General features: G+C 48.3%; 8 protein-coding genes across 8 annotated transcripts; 4 read left to right on the top strand and 4 right to left on the bottom strand.

Moving 5' to 3' along the window:
- Nucleotides 1-227: 227 nt before the first annotated feature.
- On the top strand, nt 228-1,993 carry F4817DRAFT_288985 (subtilisin-like protein). Its single transcript, XM_049299650.1, has 3 exons — nt 228-1,043; nt 1,130-1,616; nt 1,690-1,993. The coding sequence occupies exons 1-3, from the start codon at nt 366-368 to the stop codon at nt 1,857-1,859; spliced, it is 1,335 nt and encodes a 444-aa protein (XP_049154449.1). The 5' UTR covers nt 228-365; the 3' UTR covers nt 1,860-1,993.
- Nucleotides 1,994-3,719: 1,726 nt separating this feature from the next.
- F4817DRAFT_320557 (uncharacterized protein) lies at nt 3,720-4,025 on the bottom strand (the record flags this gene model as incomplete). Its single annotated transcript, XM_049301198.1, has 2 exons — nt 3,720-3,842; nt 3,903-4,025. 2 exons carry the CDS (start codon nt 4,023-4,025, stop codon nt 3,720-3,722), a joined length of 246 nt encoding a protein of 81 aa, XP_049154448.1.
- Nucleotides 4,026-4,105: 80 nt separating this feature from the next.
- On the bottom strand, nt 4,106-6,685 carry F4817DRAFT_288945 (farnesyl-diphosphate farnesyltransferase). The gene is made up of 4 exons (XM_049299649.1): nt 6,358-6,685; nt 5,230-6,286; nt 5,001-5,168; nt 4,106-4,940 (listed from the first exon to the last, which is right to left on the bottom strand). The coding sequence occupies exons 1-4, from the start codon at nt 6,423-6,425 to the stop codon at nt 4,809-4,811; spliced, it is 1,425 nt and encodes a 474-aa protein (XP_049154447.1). The 5' UTR covers nt 6,426-6,685; the 3' UTR covers nt 4,106-4,808.
- A 1,048-nt stretch (nt 6,686-7,733) lies between these two features.
- Nucleotides 7,734-9,350, top strand: F4817DRAFT_288929 (NAD(P)-binding protein). The gene is made up of 2 exons (XM_049299648.1): nt 7,734-8,527; nt 8,591-9,350. The coding sequence occupies exons 1-2, from the start codon at nt 8,081-8,083 to the stop codon at nt 9,038-9,040; spliced, it is 897 nt and encodes a 298-aa protein (XP_049154446.1). The 5' UTR covers nt 7,734-8,080; the 3' UTR covers nt 9,041-9,350.
- A 351-nt stretch (nt 9,351-9,701) lies between these two features.
- On the top strand, nt 9,702-12,210 carry F4817DRAFT_352155 (DnaJ-domain-containing protein). The gene is made up of 3 exons (XM_049305201.1): nt 9,702-10,113; nt 10,167-11,413; nt 11,495-12,210. The coding sequence occupies exons 1-3, from the start codon at nt 10,002-10,004 to the stop codon at nt 11,636-11,638; spliced, it is 1,503 nt and encodes a 500-aa protein (XP_049154445.1). The 5' UTR covers nt 9,702-10,001; the 3' UTR covers nt 11,639-12,210.
- Nucleotides 12,211-13,161: 951 nt separating this feature from the next.
- Nucleotides 13,162-15,794, bottom strand: F4817DRAFT_288884 (uncharacterized protein). The gene has a single exon (XM_049299647.1). The coding sequence runs from the start codon at nt 15,677-15,679 to the stop codon at nt 13,319-13,321; it is 2,361 nt and encodes a 786-aa protein (XP_049154444.1). The 5' UTR covers nt 15,680-15,794; the 3' UTR covers nt 13,162-13,318.
- A 405-nt stretch (nt 15,795-16,199) lies between these two features.
- Nucleotides 16,200-18,147, top strand: F4817DRAFT_288878 (uncharacterized protein). The gene is made up of 2 exons (XM_049299646.1): nt 16,200-16,409; nt 16,501-18,147. The coding sequence occupies exon 2, from the start codon at nt 16,901-16,903 to the stop codon at nt 17,993-17,995; it is 1,095 nt and encodes a 364-aa protein (XP_049154443.1). The 5' UTR covers nt 16,200-16,409; nt 16,501-16,900; the 3' UTR covers nt 17,996-18,147.
- F4817DRAFT_288809 (uncharacterized protein) lies at nt 18,147-21,469 on the bottom strand. The gene is made up of 5 exons (XM_049299645.1): nt 20,901-21,469; nt 20,785-20,844; nt 20,638-20,729; nt 20,426-20,577; nt 18,147-20,363 (listed from the first exon to the last, which is right to left on the bottom strand). Exons 1-5 carry the CDS (start codon nt 20,935-20,937, stop codon nt 18,299-18,301), a joined length of 2,406 nt encoding a protein of 801 aa, XP_049154442.1. The 5' UTR covers nt 20,938-21,469; the 3' UTR covers nt 18,147-18,298.
- Between the last annotated feature and the right edge of the window lie 413 nt (nt 21,470-21,882).

Raw genomic sequence — 21,882 nt, 5'->3', positions numbered from 1 at the left:
TTTCCCGCCCACGTTTTTTTCTTCTCGTATTTCTCCGGGTGAGAGTGGATCGTGAAGGTACATTTTTATTTGTCTTTGTTACTCTTTAACCTTGACTTACCTTCAACCCTCTACCTTTTTCGTTTCCGCACCACTCTCTTGAACTGAACATACTTCTTCTAAACTTTACTTTCGAATCGGTGATTCGATCGTAGCCCTTCATTTTTTAAAAAGTACATATCAAGCCCTCGGTTTTGTATCACTCACTAGGTGCTTCCAGCGATATCACAGTATTGGATCATTCTCGATTTGTCTGGTACAAAGAGAGTTGAAATAAGACAAATTAAAAAAAGCCAAACTCACAGCTTCATACCTAAATCGACAAAATGGCTCCAAGCATCGCTACCGTTCTCACCTCTCTCCTCGCCCTTGCCCCGTTGGGAGCAGTCGCAAGCCCTTTGAATTTATGGCGACCTTCTGCAACTGCGACGACTTCTTCAGATTCTTCAGCCACTTCAGACGTCGGTAAATTAATAGGTGACACTATAACCAACGCTGTGGCCGCCTTTGTCAGCAACCCAGGTGCAAAAGATATAGTTCCCAACTCATACATCGTCGTCTACCACAAGAACTATACCGACGATGAAATCGACCAACACCAAGCGTCTGTTAAGGTAGCCGTCAAGAAGCGCAACCTGAACAAGCGTGGGCTTGCCGGTCAGCTCCTCTCCACAAGAGTCCGTACATTCGCCATGTCAGGCTGGCGTGCTATGGCCCTAGACTCGGATGATCTCATGATGAGTGAGATGAACAACTTGTCTATGGTCAAGTACGTCGAGGCCAACACCTATGTCAAGTCCTCCCGCCTCGTGAACCAGGGAAACGCACCTACTGGTCTAACCCGTCTAAGCCATGCTAAGGCTGCAGGACAGGGCTACGTGTTTGACGATGCAGCTGCTGGCGAGGGTATCACGGCGTACATTGTTGATACCGGTATTATGGTAACGCACGAGGATTTCCAGGGACGAGCTGTTATGGGTTTCAATGCCGTTGAGGAAGAAGAGGTACAATATTAACCCCCCTTACTATAACGCTGATTTCAGCATGGCATTATGGCATCGTAGGACTCGGGCTAACGGTGTAACTATAGGCTACGGATTTGAACGGTCACGGTTCTCACGTAGCAGGTACAGTCGGCGGTGCTACATTCGGAGTGGCGAAGAAAGTGCAGTTGGTTGGCGTCAAGGTCCTAGATGCCCAAGGTGGTGGTACTAACGCCGATGTGATCGACGGTCTCAACTTTGTTGGTTCGGACGCTAAGAAGGGAAAGTCTGTGATGAACATGTCTCTTGGTGGACCCGCTTCTCAGGCCGTCAACGACGCCATTGAGCGCCTCTTTTCCAATGGTGTTGTTCCGGTTGTCGCCGCCGGAAATGAGGCTCAGGATGCCACCAATGTCTCCCCCGCAAGCAGCCCCAATGCCATCACTGTCGGTGCCATCGACCAGACCAATGACCAACGCGCTAGCTTCAGCAACTTCGGTAGCTTTGTCGATGTCTATGCTCCTGGTGTCGACGTCGAGAGTGTCGGTATTTCTAGCAACAACGCTACTGAGACACTGAGCGGTACTTCCATGGGTATGTTTCCCCCTAATTCCTGATCAATATGGGATCAATAGCTATCCGAAGAAATATCTAACAAATATTATAGCATCCCCGCATATCACCGGTCTCGCGGCCTACCTTATGTCCCTCGAGGGCCTCACTGATGCTACTGCCGTTTCGGACCGCATCAAGGAACTGGGTGCTGCTACAGGTGCCACTGTCGGACGGAATGTCAAGGGCACCACCAATGTCATCGCCAACAACGGCAACCTATAATTCAGTGCGTGATGTTCTGCACGTCTGATTCCCGGAGTGCTTCGATTCAAAGTTGGAGGACCTCACCCTATCGCTTTCTACACGTACCTCATCCCAGCACACATTATTGTCAGCATCTAGCGAAGCATGAATTCAATACTACATATAGCGATTTTTAACGAGGCGAACGTTGCGCCTTGTTTATACTCATTTTTATTTCTCATCTGGGAAGGATATATACGTGTGGATAGCGTAGCGAGATGTTATGCTTAAAATAGATGAGCGACCATGCATTATAGAGAAGATGATAAGATGTTCTACGGACGGGCTAGCAGTTCAGGCGATTTCTTGTCGCTGCACCAATATTGTGTATATTTGGGCCGGTGGATATTTTATCAGTATATAATCAACTTTCAGCAATATAATATATGTTCACACAAGTTCCCCCCAGTATGATTTCAGCGAGATTCAAAAATAGGCGTAACTCTGTATGATTCATTGCCCCTTTCTAATCCATAACGGAACTGCTATAATGCATATTACAAGCAAATAATTTCAAGGCCTTACGAAAAGCGGACGTTACTCGGCGAGTGGATATCAGGGTAAGCGATGGTAATATATAATACGAGCCCGCGCAGTCCCGACCTCCAAAGCCGCCGCCGCCAAGCGACTCTCGGGGCTTACGCAATACGTTGCGGGACGTGAGACAGAATATTGAAGCCAAGATGTTAGTTTCTAAGGTCCTGAGACTGTTGAGGATGAAACATATCTTGGCAAGCCCGCCGCCACCGTCTCGAACATATTCCACCAATCAGTTGGTTTATCGTCTGTATCCTGGGAACAGATCGTGAGACAAGCCTTACCGTCATATAATGTCATGTTCATCGCGGTAAGCTTGTGTATCAGTGTTTAATCATTTGCCTCATGGACGCTTACGTCGGCTGCGTTTCGTGGCTAGTTAGAAGTCGTAGTCAGATCATCATGAACAAGATGTTGTGTCAAGTAGTTAGGTAGTATTGAGACCTGTAGTAAACACCGAGACTTATACACGTACATATAGTTAACGCCTTCTAATCTTCCCCGTCTTCTCTTGGCACGTATCTCCGAGGCATCATACGAGGACAGCCTATCGTGACATCGCGTAGTACCCGGCCTAGACAGCATAACTAATAGGAAACTTAATCGCACACCAAGTAACACCATAAACGCAATATCACAAATGATCCCGCTTCACCTTCTTCTTCGGCCTCAAATCCTCCGAGTACATCTTGAAGAAATCTGTCGGCTGTGCCGGGTGGTTCCCCGTGACGTCGTGGAACGCCGTCGTCGCGATGTGCTCTCGCGTACCAGGCTGTAGTACTCAGGGAGGTACTCCTTCTCCGACTTGTCGACCTCAGAAGCTTGTGCCTTGAGGACTTCCCTTGTTTCCGTTCTTGGTGGTTTTGGCGTTTAGTCCCTCATGCTCGAGGTGGCTATACGGCAAGGTCGTTCAGAACACGACTTACTACTAATGATCATTATCTACCCGTAGTACCTGTTATCAAAGCCGTGCGAGCCCTTACTCGACAAAACGTGGGTGGCGGCCTAGGCAACATCATATACGATATAATGATATATAAACAATGTTGGGATTCATACCTCGAGAGCCACTGGGGCAAATTTATGTTCTTCCCAATGGGAAGCGCTGGACTGCCCTCGGACTGTGCTTGCGGCGTATAGAGCAGTATATTCTTGACATAGAAACCCGCTCTGGCTTACCGCGACAAGCACACACTTACCTGATCACGCAGGGCGCATGTCCAAGCGGAGCCGACGGGTCCCCCTTAGTAGACAGGACCAAACTCTCAAGCTCGATGAACTCCCTCTGATGAGCAGCACGTTCTATATGCCAGCCTTCTTAGCGGCCTGGACTAGTTCGACGCAGATATCATGCTTGTCCTTATGCGCCGGCGGAACTAAACAGATAGTATCGCAGCCCGTCTCCTTGAGCGTATTCGCCATGACCTTCTCTCGTCAGGGAACATGATGACCGATTTTAGCACCGAGCAATTGTAGCTTCTTTACATGATGGTGTCGGGGGTGTAGTGTTAGGCCTACCACCGAATCCACCTTGCCGATGCCCGGATATTCGTCTTGTCGAAGCAGTAAGTTGGCAATTAAATGGCCAGTTTGGCCCTCCGCACCCATGATACATACGTTTCGTGACATCGTTACGCGGTTGAGGGTTTTTAGCAGGTTATAGGCTTAATTACTGTTGTAGATAGTAATTTAGGTGGAAATAGTAACATCTTATATTAGTTGAGAAATGCTAAAGCTGAATATTGAGACGCTGAAGTATAGCCCGATCATCAGTGTCATCATGCATTATGACACGGGGCTAGCCAGTAAAAGGATTAGTATCATTCACGTTCTAGTTGCGTTACTACTAAGTCGTGATTGAATCCCTGCTCTGCTGACCTCCTCCGCAACAAGATATAATGCCAAGGGAAGACTTCCAACCATGTCGTAACTCTGTCAAAGGTATTGGGTAGTATTATGTTGATGATCCACGACGGGGAACCCTATCTGGGAATTGATCAGGTTCAAAGCCCGCCGTGTGCCTACGAATCGCAATGGACCCGGTACTCCTCGCCATAAATTTTAATATCAGCACTTCTCGGCACAGTCGCAGTCATTGAGAAAGACTGGACTGTAATTTGACATCCGTGCTTATTGCTCCTCGCCTCTTAGGCTATTCCTGGATGAGGGTATTGGACATATCGTACAACGAAAAACATGCATCAGTTACAATATTAGTATATGTATATTAGTAAGGATTATAAAGGGGATGCTTCATCATCTCGTAGCATGGTCTGTCACGCCTTACCGCATTAAACGTGGTATAATAAATAAACGGCGATCCTCCGAAGTCCTGCCAGCGCCACTTACGTTATCATACACCTTTCGGCGTCATGTGGGTTAGTATGCCCGTTATAACTCCTCGTGAGCTAGTAGTGTCGTGGTTGTCGTAGCTGTCGCCTTGGCCGCATCTCTTAAACTAGATGCGGCTGATTTATCGAAAATCACGTCAAACCTCGCTCCCATATACCACGCCAAACCAAGCTATTAGTATTATATTAGTTTAACTCTGCCGAACGGGACTTGCGCGGGTGTATCACGTACCATCAGACTAGAAACCATTAGAAGCACGAATACAACAGATCCGACCAACAATAAGGCTTCCCAGAAATCATTCGAGGCAGCGTCTTGCACCTCGCCCTCCGCTTCCTGCACAGCCTGCAGCTTCTTTGCGTCTTGCGTTGGGAATAGAGTTTCAATGAATTGCTCAATCTGTTCAGGTTGGGTCAGCAATGATTAGCTCTAGCAATGAGAATATGAAAAGGTAGCTTACCTTGCCACAAGCCACACTTATCTCAAGGTAGTGAGGGTCTCTTGGGTCGTTCTTTTTCGCAATCCTCCTTGCATATCCCTTGAATACTTCGCAAACGACTCGCAAATTCTGCGTTGATTGCATCATTAGGTTGCAAGCGTCACCCTTTGTTATCTTGATGTGACTATAGAAGATCTTGGGATTCTGAAAGACGAGTTCGAGGGTGGCGATAGCCATGGTCTGCGGAATTGCGACAAAGTTGAAGACGCTCTGCTCCTTGATACCAGCCATGTAAAATAGACATTCATCAGCATGCTTTAAAGCGTTGAGAACCATCTCAGAACTGCACTGGAGAGCCTGTGTACGGTACTTTGGGTTGAATAAGTCATCCCAGTTGTCAACATACTTGCTCCAGACGTCCTTAGGCCAGAACCTGCGCTTGTCTTCGAAATCCTCGTGCACATCACGGATGATGTTGGTCTTTTGTAAGAACTGGCCCATGCTCTCAGACAGCTCCATGCGGTCGAGTAGAGCGGGGTTCGCCGTATTGCCTTGTACGAAGATGCGAGTTAGGCCCTCCCCGACCAAACCAGCAACATAATGGCAGTATTCCTCATACTGCTCAAGCGACTTGACACCTTCTTGGAACTCGGCGTTCACGGCATAGTCAGCCATACCATTACCCATCTTAATGGTGATATCTTCGATGATATCATAGTACTTCTTGTCGATCTTCCTCATCTCTGCGATCACATCGTCGAAGTGAACGAGGAGCTCACGATCCTTCTCGTTAGGGCCGTTCCCATTGAAGTTCCAGCCATCAATATTTAAGTACTTGTCGAACTCGCGTAACATGGGCTCTTTTGTCTTTAGCGGAATGGTCATGTCATCCTCGATGGTGTCCAATCCCCTCAGCACGAGATAAAACAGAGCGATGGGGACCAGCATTTCAGGTTGTAGCTCTTGAATGACAGTGGAAAAGCTGCGGCTAGTCATGTTTAGGAAGTGAAAACATGATCGTAGAGTGGGAGCCTCCTTGGCGGGATCACGCCTATGAACCGGCTCATGCCAAACTTTCCTACAAAGTAAAAGCTTGAGTTAGTGAAATGTATACTAGGGAGGATAGGTGACGAATAGGAGTGATCCTACCATTGTACGATGGACCGTAGCTGGTTTGGGTGGAATAGGTAATACAGAACCTCGCCGAGGCCACCCATTTTTGCGGTTGGATGGATCTATTAAGCGGTATATGGGAGAATAATGTGAGAGTGGTTAAGGGGGAGGTGTCGGTGTCGGTGTGAATAGACCGGGTATAAAACTTTGGAGTGAACACAACGCGATAGTGAAGGAGTGATAATGAAACGAGAGCAGTGGTGTTCAGGACAACATTGCGAAAGGAATTATTATTATAATAGTAGACTAGATATACTAATGATCGGGACGGAAACGGCGTTTTGGTACGAAAAAGAAGTGTATGTGTTTTCTAGAAAATCAAGTTTACTTTTTTACTTTTCGGGACTGACACCATGTGGAAAAAGATTGCCGGGAAGAAACCAAAAAGTCCGTCCCCACATCCAATTTCGAGGACCCCAGCAATTAGGAATAGCGAATCAGAGCACGAATTTGTCAGCCCACTAGAAGAAGCGAGGCGACAAGCTCAGGTCTGTCTAGGACTTTGCTGAAAAAAAGGGACTTAGCTCAGGACATCTAGTTGGAAAACTCCACTGCGGGGTATGAGCGCCGAGTTTAGTGGATTAGTGGATGTATACTTCGTACCTGTACGGATCCCGTACCTTACATACAAATAGGTACATTTTTTCAACTTAAAGAAAGGAGGTTATTTTCTTACCTACATCGATGTAGTCGCGCCACATGTAGTACGTCAGCTATGTATAAACCATGCAGGTACGCTCATGTACCTAATGAGCAAGGCGGCACACCGTTACCGTAGGCCTCCTCCACAGGTCGTTGGTACGTATACATACATTCTCCAACTCTGCGCTTGCGTTTGCCCAAGAATTAGTTGTATAGATCTTGGTTGTTGGGGCGGTAGACAACGAACTCCGGATAGATTTGGTGGCTTATGAAGCGGGTGTGCTACTGCACTGTTGCAGAATAAGACTATGATATAAGAGGTTGAGATCCCAGAAATCGAGATTCCGTATCAGGGATAAGATGTAATGTAACACATCTTAACTACATAAGTACCTAGTTATCTTAATAGTCTTGAGATAAATCGTAAGGACGAAAAAACTATCGTTACTGATAAGTAATATTTTAATGCGGATATTCTTCAAAGGCTTCAAATCGTAACCCGTTAATAATTTGTCAAACTTGTCAATTGATTTCTATAGTTAACTAGAAAATTTACATATGTACAATTCATTACCTATGAAATTTATACGTACAGATTTGTCCGAATGGAGCCTTTCCTAACGTTGCCGATCAGCCGGAAAGTTTGGGCGCACACGCCCGCGTACCGGACCCGACGTACATCACCAAGACAATTTTGCCCCTCCTACTTCGTAACACTCCTGAAAGCAGTAATTGTACAATTGCTAGAAGGGGTAGTGACGACCCCTAATCAGTAGTGCCTGTATGTCGTACTTACCGTACCTATATTAACTTAATAGCTTAATACCATAACTTCCAATTCTTGCAAAAACAAGAAGCTGCGATTAATAATTGATAAACTATAAAATTCATAGTTAATCTAACATTATATCATCTTTTTTACTTTTCTTCTCAAATTCATCGTCGCGAAACCCCCCACTACTCCTTAATTCTCACACTCTAGGTTCAAGGGGTGTTGTCTCCCTGCCCCCCTGTCTACGTGTCTTTTATATCAACTACACCGATCCGGAACTTCAACATGGCGACGGCCAATGGAACCAGAGAAAACAGATTCCTTATTTGGGGTGGTAGGGGATGGATTGCGGGTCACCTCGAGAAGCTTCTCAAAAGTCAAGGCAAGGAAGTCTTCAGAACAACCATCCGTATGGAAGATCGTGCGGCCGTGAAGGCAGAGTTAGATGCGATCAAACCCACTCACGTACTAAACTGTGCGGGATGCACCGGCCGTCCCAACGTCGATTGGTGTGAAGATCATAAAGAGGACACGATTCGCTCGAATGTTATCGGGACGTTGAACTTGGCTGACTGCTGCTTCCTTGCTGGTATTCACTGTACCGTGTTTGCCACCGGTTGCATCTATCACTACGACGATGCCCACCCGATCGGTGGTCCCGGGTTCAAGGAGACGGACCAGACGAATTTCACGGGTAGCTTCTATTCTGAGACCAAGGGCCACGTTGAGGAGGTGAGATGACAGTGTTAACCTGCGGCTTGTAGTTCGGGGGCGGTTTGCTTACACGACTCCTAGGTTATAAAATATTACGCAAACTGCTTGATCCTCCGCTTGCGTATGCCCGTGTCAGATGATTTACATCCACGCAACTTTGTCACCAAGATTAGCAAGTACGAGCGCGTGGTTGATATCCCGAACAGCAACACGATTCTAACCGACCTTCTGCCAGCATCCATCCTGTTGGCAGAACATAAGGACACGGGGGTTTATAACTTCACCAACCCAGGCGCCATTAGCCATAACGAAGTATTGACGCTCTTCAGAGATATAGTGCGTCCAGGCTTCACGTGGAAGAACTTCACCGTGGAGGAGCAGGCCAAGGTAATCAAAGCTGGCCGCAGCAATTGTTTGTTGGACACGGAGAAACTGGAAAAGAAGTTGAAGGAGTATGACTACTCGGTGCCTGAGGTCCACGAGGCTTATAGGCAGTGCTTTGAGAGAATGAAAGCTGCAGGGGTTAAATAAGCTTGGACGCAAGCCACCTAAACTGATTTGGTGTAACTATGCCATGTGCCGCATACTCTACGCTTTATCGTGTGACTAATGGCGCTACGAGATAGACTTCTTAAATGACTAGTACCTAGACAGTTAGATGATTAGGTATGGAACTGTGCTGACTTGGACTGGTTTACATTAGAGACAAAAAGGGTGATGTTTCGTTATGCCCCCTCATAAGTTAGTTAAGCAAGAAATGCTAAGATTTTTAGAAAGAAGTAGTATGAAACTAGAACTAGTTATTTAGAGTGACAAGTTTTAAGTCGAGACTTATACGACTTGACACAATAGTAGAATATAAATGATATATGTGCCTAAGGTAGCTTATATCTTTAAGCAAGCACATCTAGGTATCTGATTGAGACGGTGGGGCAGAACTGGACTCAAAATTCGACCCCGCCTTGGTATTGGAATAGATGTACATAGAGAGAATCTTGTGCTACCTACACTATCAGATGTCAGCGGACTACTTCTGCCTAATGTGGCGCTAGAACACTGTGCCACAAGCCCTTATAGGCTAACATTCGTCATAGGTACAAGGTATTGTAGCTGATGTTCTTTTTTTTCTTTTCTTTTTCTTGGTATGAGGTATTCTTCAGTATTCTTTCGTACTTACCTCCTAACCTAAGGTATGTGATCGGCTGTATCCTTATCTCATCTCTCTTTAGACATAACTTCCTATATTCATCTGCCCTACATCCACACCTACATATTTTTTCCTGATAAGTTAACAAGTCAAGCATCCGAATCATCTTCACTTACCATCCTTTCACCTACCTCATCTCTGTTGAATCCTAACTGCTGACTCGATAACTACTCTTGTCAGGATTCACGCTATTCAGCGCCTATAAAATCCACCCCGCAACCCAATACCCTAGACCCGAACCCCTCGCATTTGTATTTGCATCTGTGACTGGTCAGAAGAGAAAGCATGGTGGCGGTAGTAGATACATCATATTATGACGCTCTCGGTGTCCAGCCAACGGCTACCGAGCTCGAGATCAAGAAGGCGTATCGCAAACTTGCTATCGTCCATCATCCAGGTGCGCGCATCCAACCGCGGCCTTATCCGTTCCTACTAACAGACACCGCCTAGACAAGAACCCAAACGATCCAACCGCCCACGAAAAATTTCAGACCATCGGCGAAGCCTATCAGGTGCTTTCGGACCCTGACCTAAGGAAGGCATACGATAAATATGGAAAAGATAGTGCTAAGCCCACCGAGGGCTTCGTCGACCCCGCCGAGTTCTTTAGTAGTATTTTCGGCGGCGATGCCTTCGTCGACTGGATTGGCGAGATTAGTCTTATGAAGGATCTCACTACCACCATGGACATTACTATGGCCGGTGAGGAAGAAGGGGAGGAGGCAGAATTCCCCGGTACTGAGGAAGCCATACGTGAGAGTGCAAAAACAGATACTATCGATGCTACCGGTACTACTAGTGCGCCAGCGCCTGCCGTCGTCGTTGAAGAAGAACCTGAAAAGCCAGTCGCCGAGGTACATCACGACGTTTCCGCGGATAAGCCACCGGTACCCTCACGCGGCGCTTCCCCAAGCCCTACTACTTCCGGTATAGCGACACCCCTTTCTGGTACATCGACACCCTCGAGACATGCGATTCCCATCCGACCCGCGCTCATGGACCGTCCGTCAGATGATGCACAGTTGGCGGGACAGACAGAAGAGGAGAGAGAACTACGCAAGAAGGAAAAAAAGAAGGGATTATCCAAAGAGCAACGGGACCAGCTGGCCGCCTTCGAGAGGGAGCGCGCCAAAATCCGGCAAGAGCGTGTCGATACTCTCGCCTCAAAGCTTATCGATCGTATATCAGTATGGACGGAGACAGATAAAGGCCCTGACGTCACCAAGGCCTTCCAGGACCAGATCCGTCTCGAGGTGGAAAATCTCAAGATGGAGAGTTTCGGACTCGACATTCTACATGCTATCGGCGCCGTGTACATGTCGAAAGCCACAGCACTCCTCAAGTCTCAGAAGTTCCTCGGCATCGGGGGCTTCTTTAGCCGTATGAAGGACAAGGGAACCCTTGTCAAGGAGACCTGGAACACCATATCGTCGGCAATCGACGCTCAGCAAACCATGGAAGAAATGGCGCGTATGGAGCAGGCTGGTGGCGAGGACTGGACCGACGAGAAGAAGGTCGAGTACGAGCGTAGAGTTACTGGGAAGATCCTCACGGCCGCGTGGCGCGGTAGCAAGTTTGAGATCCAGAGCGTACTACGTGAGGTCTGCGACAGTGTTCTCCATGATAAGAAGGTACCCCTAAACAAGCGTTTAGAGCGAGCAGAGGCGCTCGTTATCATCGCGGATATTTGTCAGAAGGTAAGCGCTATCCCACCTTATGACGTCTTAGTTCATCACATTTTCATATTTCTCATAAATCATCTACTGACACCTTTCTAGGCCCAGAGAACAGAGGAGGAAGGCGAGTATATGGCATTCGAGCAACTGGTAGCTGAAGCAGCTATCAAGAAGGAGAAAGAAAAGGACTCGAAGAAGAAGGGAAAAGACAAAGATAGCAAGAAGGTCGATGCACACAAGGAATAGTCGTAATAAACCCGTCTTATTTAGGGCTGTGGACTCTAGATACACACTTTATTGGAAGCGACCAGGGGTATATTCGAAATTTCATGGTTCCTGCATGATAACCTTGAAACAAAGATTCAAACCAGTCTGCATTAACCCGACCACGTTATCTAGTTGACGTCGAAATTGAATACGAGGCAGAAAATTCGGGGAGAACTCAAGCTCTTTTAGCAGCTTAGGAAGTTCAACGGTGGGGAGGACGGATAAGCTGATCCGAGAAGGAGATGGAAGATATCATAGGCAGCTCTTACGCTTCATAGACTGGTTTTAGGGAGTCTTTGGCCAGGATGGGATAAAAAGCCCCCCTTAATATTACGAATGCATGCACGCGTCTCTGTGAATGGAGATATAATCCACTCTACCTCTTGGTTTCTAAAATGGGGTTGAAAACGTATTGTTGTGATGTTGGGAGAAGTGCTCGTAAACGTAGAGATTTCCGTCGTATAGCTTAGGTAATTGTTATTCCTGTTGGCCTTTTCTATGATTACGGTAGACAGTGACCGTTGACTTATTAAGACGCAGGACGATAGTCGGTTGCTAACTAAGAATTCGCATACTGAATAGACTATTTTCTGATTGTACTTGCAGATCTATAAGCCGCTAATTTTACAGTATGCCCCTTTGTAAAACTGGGGTTAAACACGTAGTTAGTAAGTACACAAGGAGTCCTTATGATACCCCGATTTTGATATATATACGCAACTAGAGTTTACCAAGACGGGACAATGGTATTAAGTAACTAGCTGGCAATGGAGATAATAAATCGGGAGACCGTATAATACGAATGTAGTAACTAGGTTTAGAATAATGGTAGTCTATGAAGTTGAGTACCTAACCTATGATTAATGTAGACGCCTATCCCCCTTTCCAGAAGCAACTAGGTTAAGTGCAGGCATCAGAGCGTCCAGGTCCATATTGAGAGTTCTGCTACAGCATGACTAGCTAGTCGACTTTAGCATCACTCAACATCATAACAGAACTGTGATTACAAAAATCACACCAATAGAGCATAACGCTGTGCCCCGAACTGGGAAGTTCTAAATCATGACAATCCCAACCGAGGCAATAACTGCTGATGTATAGAACTCCTGGTGCTAAACTATTCAATTGTTGCTATCAACCCGCCAACTTTGCTCTTTCGGAGCATATAGGTAGCCTCGCGCACACCACCGGGAAGCAAACAAGAAATTCCTCGGCAAAGTCGAAGTCCACGTATGTACATCTCCGAGTGTGGCTCCTGATAGAACTTGCGTTCACCTCCTATAGGTGTTTTTGCGACCCCATCTATTTTGGGCGTGTGTAAGTAAGTGCTGGCTCCTTTATTCATTATTGCTTTGGGGTATCATTGAGAGTCGAAAAAGAAAAATAGAGATCTGTCAAGTGGTGTGGAGATGGTCTATCGACTCAACGCCTGTCCGTCATAGTTTGTGGGGGTATCCATTGGTGGTACAGTAAAGAATAAAAAAGAACGACAAAAAAGGGCCGAAAGACAATTGAATATAAGTCGCCCGGTACAAAAATGTAGCTCTGGGGCGCCGCAGTTGGTTGGGTTATATGCTGTGAAGAATCGTATCCAAAATAGAAGGAATCTCGTACCAGTACTGATGTGCTGTAGCTGGGGGGTATAATAATTTCTAACTCTTATCCTCCGTCGACTTGGAGTTCTATTCCGCTGTCCCTATCCTGTCGTTCCGAACCGCCCCAGCTTGCCAAACTAATAGGGTCGTCTAGGAATTTTTCATCGAATTCAATCGTATTATCAGATATACTGTTCGCGGTTGAAGGTCGATCCTCCTCTTCGTCTGGAGCTAATACTCGTCCACCTAACTCTACGCCGGTGATCGGAACACGATATTCGAGTGCCTTCTTCCCTTCATTGATGAGCACCTCAGTCCAGTCAAGACATCTTCTAATGCTTTGGTTGATCTTCTGAGAATCAACAAGCAATTGCTGATGATTTGATAAGTCGAGCTGCAGCCGTTCCTCATCTCGTTTTCGGTGCTTTGCATCCCGTTCTGCGACGACACTTGGATCCAGTGATTCGTTCAGTGAATCACTGTCGGATAACTCCTCTTCTATCTCTCTCTCTTCCTCTTGCTCTTCTTCCGCTTCAGACTTCTCGTCAAGGTCGGAAAGGTCTATTATCCCTATTCCTTGTTCTGAGGTATCTTCCAATGATACTTGACTAGAAACTGCGGTGGATGCAGTAGAAAGTCGACCTGCGCGGGAAAGGCGCTGATACCTTCGCAACTCTGAAGTTTGTTTCCGCAACCGACGCTCAAGAGTTCGGTTAATGGCTTCGAGAGATGCGTTTGTGATCTGTAGGTCTTGAACTTTACGTTCACGTCTAGCGTTCGCTACAGATTCGTTCACCGGTTCTGTGGGATTGGCTGGATTGGTGGGACTTTGCAGGCCCGATGGAGCTTCTTCTGGGGATGCACACTCTTCGTTCTCGGCAAACTCCTCAGCTGCTTGAATTATGGAAGCGAGTGTCAAAGGGGCCGGCGTAGGAGGTACGGTTATAGGAGGAGAGGTTTCGGGTGATACACGGGAACTCGTTGGCTTTGGGGTACTGGAACCATGGTCTAACTTTACTAAGCTTCCCGCACGGGAATGGCCACCGGGTCTTGATGTACCGGTGCTGGACCGGCGGAGTCCGGGGGATGGCGCTAGCTGAGGAGCGGATAATGCCTGTGGACGTCCTGATGATGGGATGTTGGCGGTCCTAGACGAAGCTTGCGAGCCCTGGGACGGGAGCTTCGCCGGGGAAGCAGGCCTCTGCGCGTGAGTATGGCTGTTAGCCGGGGGGTTTGTTGCCGGGCGGCTGGAAGGTGGTCTGGGAGCCGTTGACACTGTCGAACCCGAACTACGGGATACAGGAGGTGTGGGACTGGACCGCGCCTCCGGGGTCCCATTGGCGTACACAAATTTGCCGGATAGACTATCCTGGGAGTGGCCGAGGACTGGTGCAAAGGGCACCGGGTGAGAGGGCTTGTTCTCTATTGTATTTCCATTGGCATAGAAAAAAGTCGGACCTTTCGCTTGGACCGGTTTAGAAGAAGACGTTGGGCGAGGAGGCTTGACATCGCTGGCGTGAAAGAACTTGGATTCTAAATTACGGGCAACTTCTTGTCTCCCATAACCGTTCGTGTCTGGAGATACGGAGCCAAAGGAGGCCCCCGACCTTCTCATAGCATCCCCCTCTATCCTCGGGCTCGGCAGGCCGAAGCTAGACCTGTGATCCCAGGCATCTAACCTTTCTGGATTGGGTGTGCCATTCGGCGTGTTACCAGCGCTTTCGACACGGGTTTGCCTCGAACCAGAGCGAGGAGTGACGTTGGTGCTAAGGTGAGATGGAAAGGATGAGTCGTCGAAGTAACTTGAACGATTAGATGGTGCTTCTCGGCTGGTATTGATCGCGCTGGGAGGATGTTGACGCCGACCCGTTGGGGTTACTGCGGCGGATAGAGCGGGAGACTGGGTTCCTGTCTTTGATGCGATCTTAGGGGTTAGGGGGTTCCTATTTACGACCCTTGCAGCAGAGGCGCTAAGTGAAGGCATTTGCGATCGGCTCGAATTTGGATTTGGGCTGGCAAGCGGAGGTGAGGATGTGTCGAAGGGCATGTTTCCTGTTCCTGGCTCCTTTAACAGGGGAATTGTAACAGGCGCTGCATTTTGGTTCCGTCTCCTTAGGGGGCCTCTGGAGGACGAGGACGCGGACGACGAGGCGGCTGCTGCTGCTGCTGTTATGGAGGTCTTGGCAATAGTAGTGGCTGTGGTGGAGGTGGATATTATTGTTCTCGTCCCTGTCCGCGTACCGGTGCCCGTGCCCCCAACAGTCCTAGGGGGCTTACGTCCAATTGATACTAAAGAATCCGAAGATGGCCGTCGTTTTAACCCCGTCTTAGTTACGGAGTGATAATTCGAATCCGAGGAGCGCGTGTTAGTGGAGGAGGGTGGTTGAGTTGAAGATGTATGAGGGATGAAAGTCGTGTTGTGCATCGTTAAAGGTGTTAATTACCTAAGGCAAAGGCAATTTAGGTAGGTCGAACCCATGTTTTTTTTTCTGTCTCTCTTTCAAGTTTCCTTCCTCCCTGAAGGTCGCAATTGCATATGATGGCCTGAACGGCGCGGTTCAGGTCTCCACTAATTTGTACTATGGTTACTGTTACTGGTAGACAAGCCCTACCTTCCAACGGGCTGTAGGCGACCGAACCCGTTTAGACTCCTTTCTATTGGCGGTAGACCGATACTAATTGAGTTCGCTTGTGCAACGATACTTGATACCTGCATGTACTTCTATAGGTAGCATGTGACTGTTTCTTACGAAAGCGTATATCCGAACAATTATGGGAGATATGAGGAGAGAGATAGATAGAAAAAGAAAAAGAAACGGTAAGGAGGTGCGTTAGAAAAGAAATCGTCTGGAATGAGAGACAAATGCTTCTGTCGAATTTGACTGGATCAACAATTTCATTGCCCACAATAAAAGGATGACGTCCCAAAACATACGTCTGGTCTCGTCTAGGCACGTCCTCGTGTTAGATCCACGCTCCTTTCCTCTTCTGAGGGTATTTACATAGGATTCATACATATGTTCGCATAAGTTGTGCTTGTGAATGCCCCATGGCTCCCCGCAGTTTAGAGGGAATAATACGAGTATATTAAGTTACGGGATGCGCAAACATAGTAATGTAAGGCGTATGTAGACTTGCATATATCGGTACATTAGGTGCGCTAAGGTTTGGCACATTACTGCCCGACAGCCTAACTTATCTACTTAGTTAGGTACTATAGTATGGAAAGCGCACTAACTCTGACAGCGCTGTACCCTGTCAATTCAAGTGGGTCACCTCAACTAGGATTAAAGCTGTTAAGGCGGTGAATTCAATTGCACCACCTAGCCTCTTTTCCCCCTCTCTTCGTCTACCTATCGTCTATCGAGCGCGAGATCGGCTAAGCAGACGGCCGGTACCGTCTGCACGACAATTGACTAACAAAACTTTCGATTATCGGAAACTAGATATTTTTAGCGTCGGCAAGCCTAGGAATGAGAAGAAAAAAAATTCAGCAAACACCTGATTTGCTGGTCAGTCTATCTCTAGGGACAATCCTAGGCAATACATCTTAGCCTAGGTAATAGGTGATAAACCACGGGGTAAAAAGGAAGTGGAAGGCGTGGTCAGGTAACGTCATCCGGCACATCGTCAGCATATCGCGACGATGGCGCTCTTGGGCCTATCGCTGGTTTTGGCTTCCGTGATTTACGCAGCTATCTGGAGGCCGCCTTTCATCCAATCCCTTTTGTCGATATGGCGCGGCGACCCTCAGATCCAACAACCGCCAACGACGCGCCGTCCCTCTCCAGCGGATATCACGGTAGAGCATGAGGAAGAGGAAGATCAGTCGGCCGCTACGACGACAACTGGTCGCGATACATCACCAACTGCGACGACCCAAAGATCCGCTGCGGTTGCTGCTGACAGGGCAGCCATGCCTCCACCTCCTAAGCTCGTAATGCATCAACCGAAGGAAGCCGCAACGAATTCGCAAGCCGACTCCTCGCCCTCACCGCAGACGACTCCCAAAGCCACGGCTTCAGTCCAGCTTAACGGCGACAGCATACCTTCGTTCTCCCTCTCACCCCACCCTCCCGCTTCCGTAGCCGCCATCGCCCGCGCCGTCGAAGCCAACACCTCGCCCTCCGCCCTGCCTACTTTCTCCGCGCCCTCCCCCCCACCCGAACCACTCGCGCCAGCAAAAACCTCCATGGCACCACCCCCTCGTCCCCCAACCCTCAACAACACCGGACCCTCCCTCCTAGGCGTCCCTTCCCGCGCCCCCATCCCTAACCGGCACCAATACGACCGGCAACCCGGAACCTCCACCCTCGCGCCGCCCCCTACGCACTCCTCGAAGCCCGCCAAGCCCTCGCGCAAAGTGACCCTCTCCCCAGGCCGCAGCCCGCTAGACTGGGCGCGTTTATCCGCTAACCCATCTGCGGACCTGCGCAACCTCGGCCCCGGGGCGCCGTACCTGCGAGTGCCGCCGAGTCTACTGCGACAACAGACGGGGCGCAAAGGCAAGGACGCGTGGACGGCGCTAGGCGGGCGCGTGTACAACATCACGCCGTATCTACCGTTCCACCCAGGCGGCGAGCCGGAGTTATTACGCACGGCGGGGCGCGACGGGACGAAGTTGTTCGGGGAGATACACCCTTGGGTTAACTACGAGACGATGCTGTCGAGTTGTCTGATTGGGCTACTGGTTGAAGAGCATGAGGTGCAGAGTACGGGGGAGATGGAAGCTATGGATTGATCGTCTATATCTTCTATATATGGTTAGGCTAGAATTATAAGTTACTTTGTAGAAATTAGAAAAATGGCGGTAGAAAGACTATAGAAAACGGTATAGCATAGCATAGCATTAGTTGTATATTATTAGAACGGTGGGCAATTGGGCAACAGCACTTCGCATCGAGTCGGGTCGGGTCAGGTCGGGCGGCTCCGGTATATTATGCTTAGCACATGGTAAAATTAGGTATATAAGCGAGATACCCCCTTTATAGAGACAATGCCATCTAGGAGTAGAGAAATAGCACTTAAAAGCTTAAAGATCCCTTCATCTCTTCCCAAACCTGAACCGTAATCCGTCATCGCTCTCGTCATCACTGGCGGCAACGAATCCTATTCGAGACCTCTTCGCTGGTTGCTCTTTGGCTGGAGGTGGAGCTGCACGCTTAGATGCTCTCGATGATTGCGTCTTCTGAGCTGTGCTCTGTGGCGTTGATCTAAGCGATTGCGACTGCGAGGTCTGTTGCGACACCCTACTCGTGCGTGTCCTCGACGGAGGGGCGATGACAGCATCCTCACTTTCGCCGTCCATGCCGTCCATGCCGTAGTCCTCATCTTCACTACTGTCCACTGGGGGGAGAACCTCCGTAGATAGCTTCTGTCTCTGGTTTCTAGCTTTCTTTGCCGGTGCATTAATGGTCTGTCGCTCCTCTCTCTCGCCCGTACTTTGACTCTGACTATGTGTTTGGCTTTGCTTCTTCCGTCTCCGCTGCTGGCTTTCGTCTTCAAGCCAATAGTCATCACCGATGCCAAAACCTTTTGACTTGACTTCTTCAAGTGCTACAATAACCCTCTGTGGCGCCCGCCCTCGGGGACCTACCCGAGACTGGAATTTCTTGAAATTCTTCCGCCCGTTCCATGCGGGATCCCAGCGACCATCGGCTATGTCTTGATCCCTGGTTCGTGTAGGCGGTACTTGCCGCAGTTCCATAGGCTCCTCAATATGCAAGCGCCGGATCTCTGCCAGGTCAAGGCCCTCTGGTGCCGTGGCGAGTTCTTCCCTCTCTGCCTTTGCACGAGCTTCAGCCTCCTCTCTGTGCTGTCGTGCCATGTCAAGGATATCTATCTCTTTCTTGATCTTTGGTGCCCTGACCTCGAGCTTCTGCGATTCTATCACGGGTTCTTCCGGTGTTGGCTTGCGAGGAACCGGATCTTCTCCTGCAGCGATGCGACGGCGCTTTACCTGAGCAGCCGTAGGTGCGAAATCATCCATCGTGTCTTGGGGCTCGACTGGTGGGGTACGGCGCTTTCGTTGCGACTGTCGGCCTGAACGAACCGCCTGTTCTGTTTCTTGTGAAGCAACATCTTGTGATACGAAAAGACCTTCTTGTGACGGTTCAACGTCTTCTGCTGAAGGCGTCGAGGCAGTCGGAATGACTTCCGGTGTATCATCATCCTCTAAATCTACACCAAACCCCTTGAAACGACTTTTCACGGCCCCTCTCGCCCGCCTTCGAAGGGGCTGTTTTTGCGGCTGGGCTGGAGGCTCGTCTTCGTCCACATCCATGGCATGTCCATTCGAGCGCTGCGGTTCAACTTGTGACGTCTGCGGCTCCGCTTCGGCTTCGAGGGGCCGCCGTAGAACACTGGCATCATTATTAAGGATCGCATCAAGGAAATCTTTCTGATCGATAAGTCGATGATCTAGTCTTAGAGAGACTGATCTGTAGAAATCGGCGAACCAGTCGGCATTCTGAGGAGGACTGGGAATCCATCTGACTACGACAACGCCTTTGCCCTCGCTTCCATCTTCGAACTCTCCCATGCCCTTCTCTCCTGCTACTCCTTTGACATACCTAATGAAGTCGTCTATCTGTGTTACTCCTTCGACTACTTCGTTAAATAGTGCCTTGCCCCTCCCATTTGTTATAGGTTCTAGAAGGTTATCGTATTGCTTCCTATTGTAAAATATGAATGTATAACCATAGAATATCTCAGCACGATCAGGATTGGGGGCAAACGCTTCGACCGGTCTTGGCACTGCTTCGTCTCCTGGAGGCGGGACATATTGCATAGCATCTGGCCAGTTTGCGTCGAAATCGCTTTCTAACGCACTCGCTGTTGCACTATCGCTGTCATTTCCAGGCATCGCAGCAGTGATAATAGCACCGTAGAATCCTTCGGTAACAAGGTATCGACCGTTTACTAGGGCTTGTAGGCCCTTTGGCACATTCCTCTTTTTCGATACAACGTGGGTCGTCGACTGGACGTCATAGTGAGCAAGAAACTTGACATCAAGTTGTTCTAGGTCTTCTCGAAGCTTAGATAGAGGGTCCGCTCGGAGTTGATTTGCAGTGAAGGAGAAGCTCAGGACTACAGGAAACCAAGTAATGCTAAGATAGTATCCATGATCAGCTGTTTTGCACACATACTGCGCCCGAGTAAAATAACACACCGGAATTTAGGCGGGAACGTGCCCATTTGGAGGGTATTGACATCCCGGGAAAGAACGCGCTTTTCGCCTTTTATCTTTTCGTCATTTATTCGCGTTCCACCCTTAGATCCTAGGTCTTCTACTGTGATGCGTGAACGACTCGACACATTTTCCTAGTAGAAGTATCTCAGTAATCGAATACATGACTACCGAAGGACATTGGGATGGCGTACCCCATCTCCCTCGGTTACTTCGTCGACTTGTATAGTGACATGCTTCCGCGATACTCTTTCTGCTCCTTCTCCCCTGATGGCAAGCTGTCCGGCTAAGTTCGCATTAGCTACTGGCGTATTAAATGTGGATACAGAGTAGGCGCATACGTTCAGCGACTGTTCGGCCAAAGAGATACCGCTTTCCTGGTCGCAGCCAAAGCCGTTTACCTGAAAGCAGCGATCGTTAGCACTTGGAAGCAGAAGACGAGCAGAATGAGTCTTACCATCGAGGGCTTCGCCCTCGTTTTCTAGGAGCCACATAGTCGGCTTAACACTGGGCTACTGATCTCAATTCACCCACACGATAGAGTTGAAGTGGTTGTATATGCCATATACCTTATAGATAGTAAGTAGTGGGGGTGAAGATGATGCAAGAAGCGTGAGGCTAAAAGCGTGTCGAAACGCGAAAGAAGCTCGTTGTCACGTGTAATAGATCTAACAATAAATGTTTTTGGGGAATTTACGAAGTGGTCAAAGCTGTACCTGCATCTTAGGGCGTACTTACTATGTAAAGGCGTTTCAAATGTGTTTAAGTTAGGAGGTAGGTACTTTCGCATGTTGAGGCAGCAGGGAAGTTTAGGTACGTTAGAGGGTGTAAATCACACTGTGAGGGGTATCTAACATCCATCTACATGGCAGTCGAGGTTTATTGTTTAATGTTCCTACATACATACTCAATATGATATTTTCAGTTCCGAAAGGGAAATATTACCTATACAACGATCGATCGATCTACTCACCAAGATCTTAATAGAGCAAGATCAGATGCCAATATCAACTTATATATCTAAATTCGGTCACCGTATCTTAGCTGACTATTTTATACAAAAGGGGATATATCTAGCGATATATCAAGAAATCATTTCACGTTAGACAAGTACTACAACCCAAGCTGAGCGGCTGAAGGATTCATGTTGCGAGTATATATAAGCGACTTCAACGCTCGTTGGAAGATTCTAAAACTATTGGTAATAATCCTACGTCTTGATTGGTTCGGGAGCGCCCTTTCAGACTCTATACGGAAATTATGACGATAACAGAAGCATCAACATGACGTGAGCGGCGAGGACATCCTCGAAGCCGGCTGAGACTTAGGTCTAGAGAACGGAAAGGTAAGTTGTTATTAGACCTAAGATTCCAATGCTCAGTTATATATATAACCATTCATCTTTTCTTGTCCGAATTCAAACACTTCGCTCTTCCTAA

Source organism: Daldinia loculata, assembly GCF_022478755.1.
Source record: "Daldinia loculata strain CBS 113971 unplaced genomic scaffold F4817scaffold_82, whole genome shotgun sequence".
Classification (NCBI taxonomy): Eukaryota; Fungi; Ascomycota; class Sordariomycetes; order Xylariales; family Hypoxylaceae; genus Daldinia; species Daldinia loculata.
The sequence above is the reverse complement of the archived record's forward strand: the minus strand, read 5'-3'. Positions and strand labels throughout refer to the sequence as shown.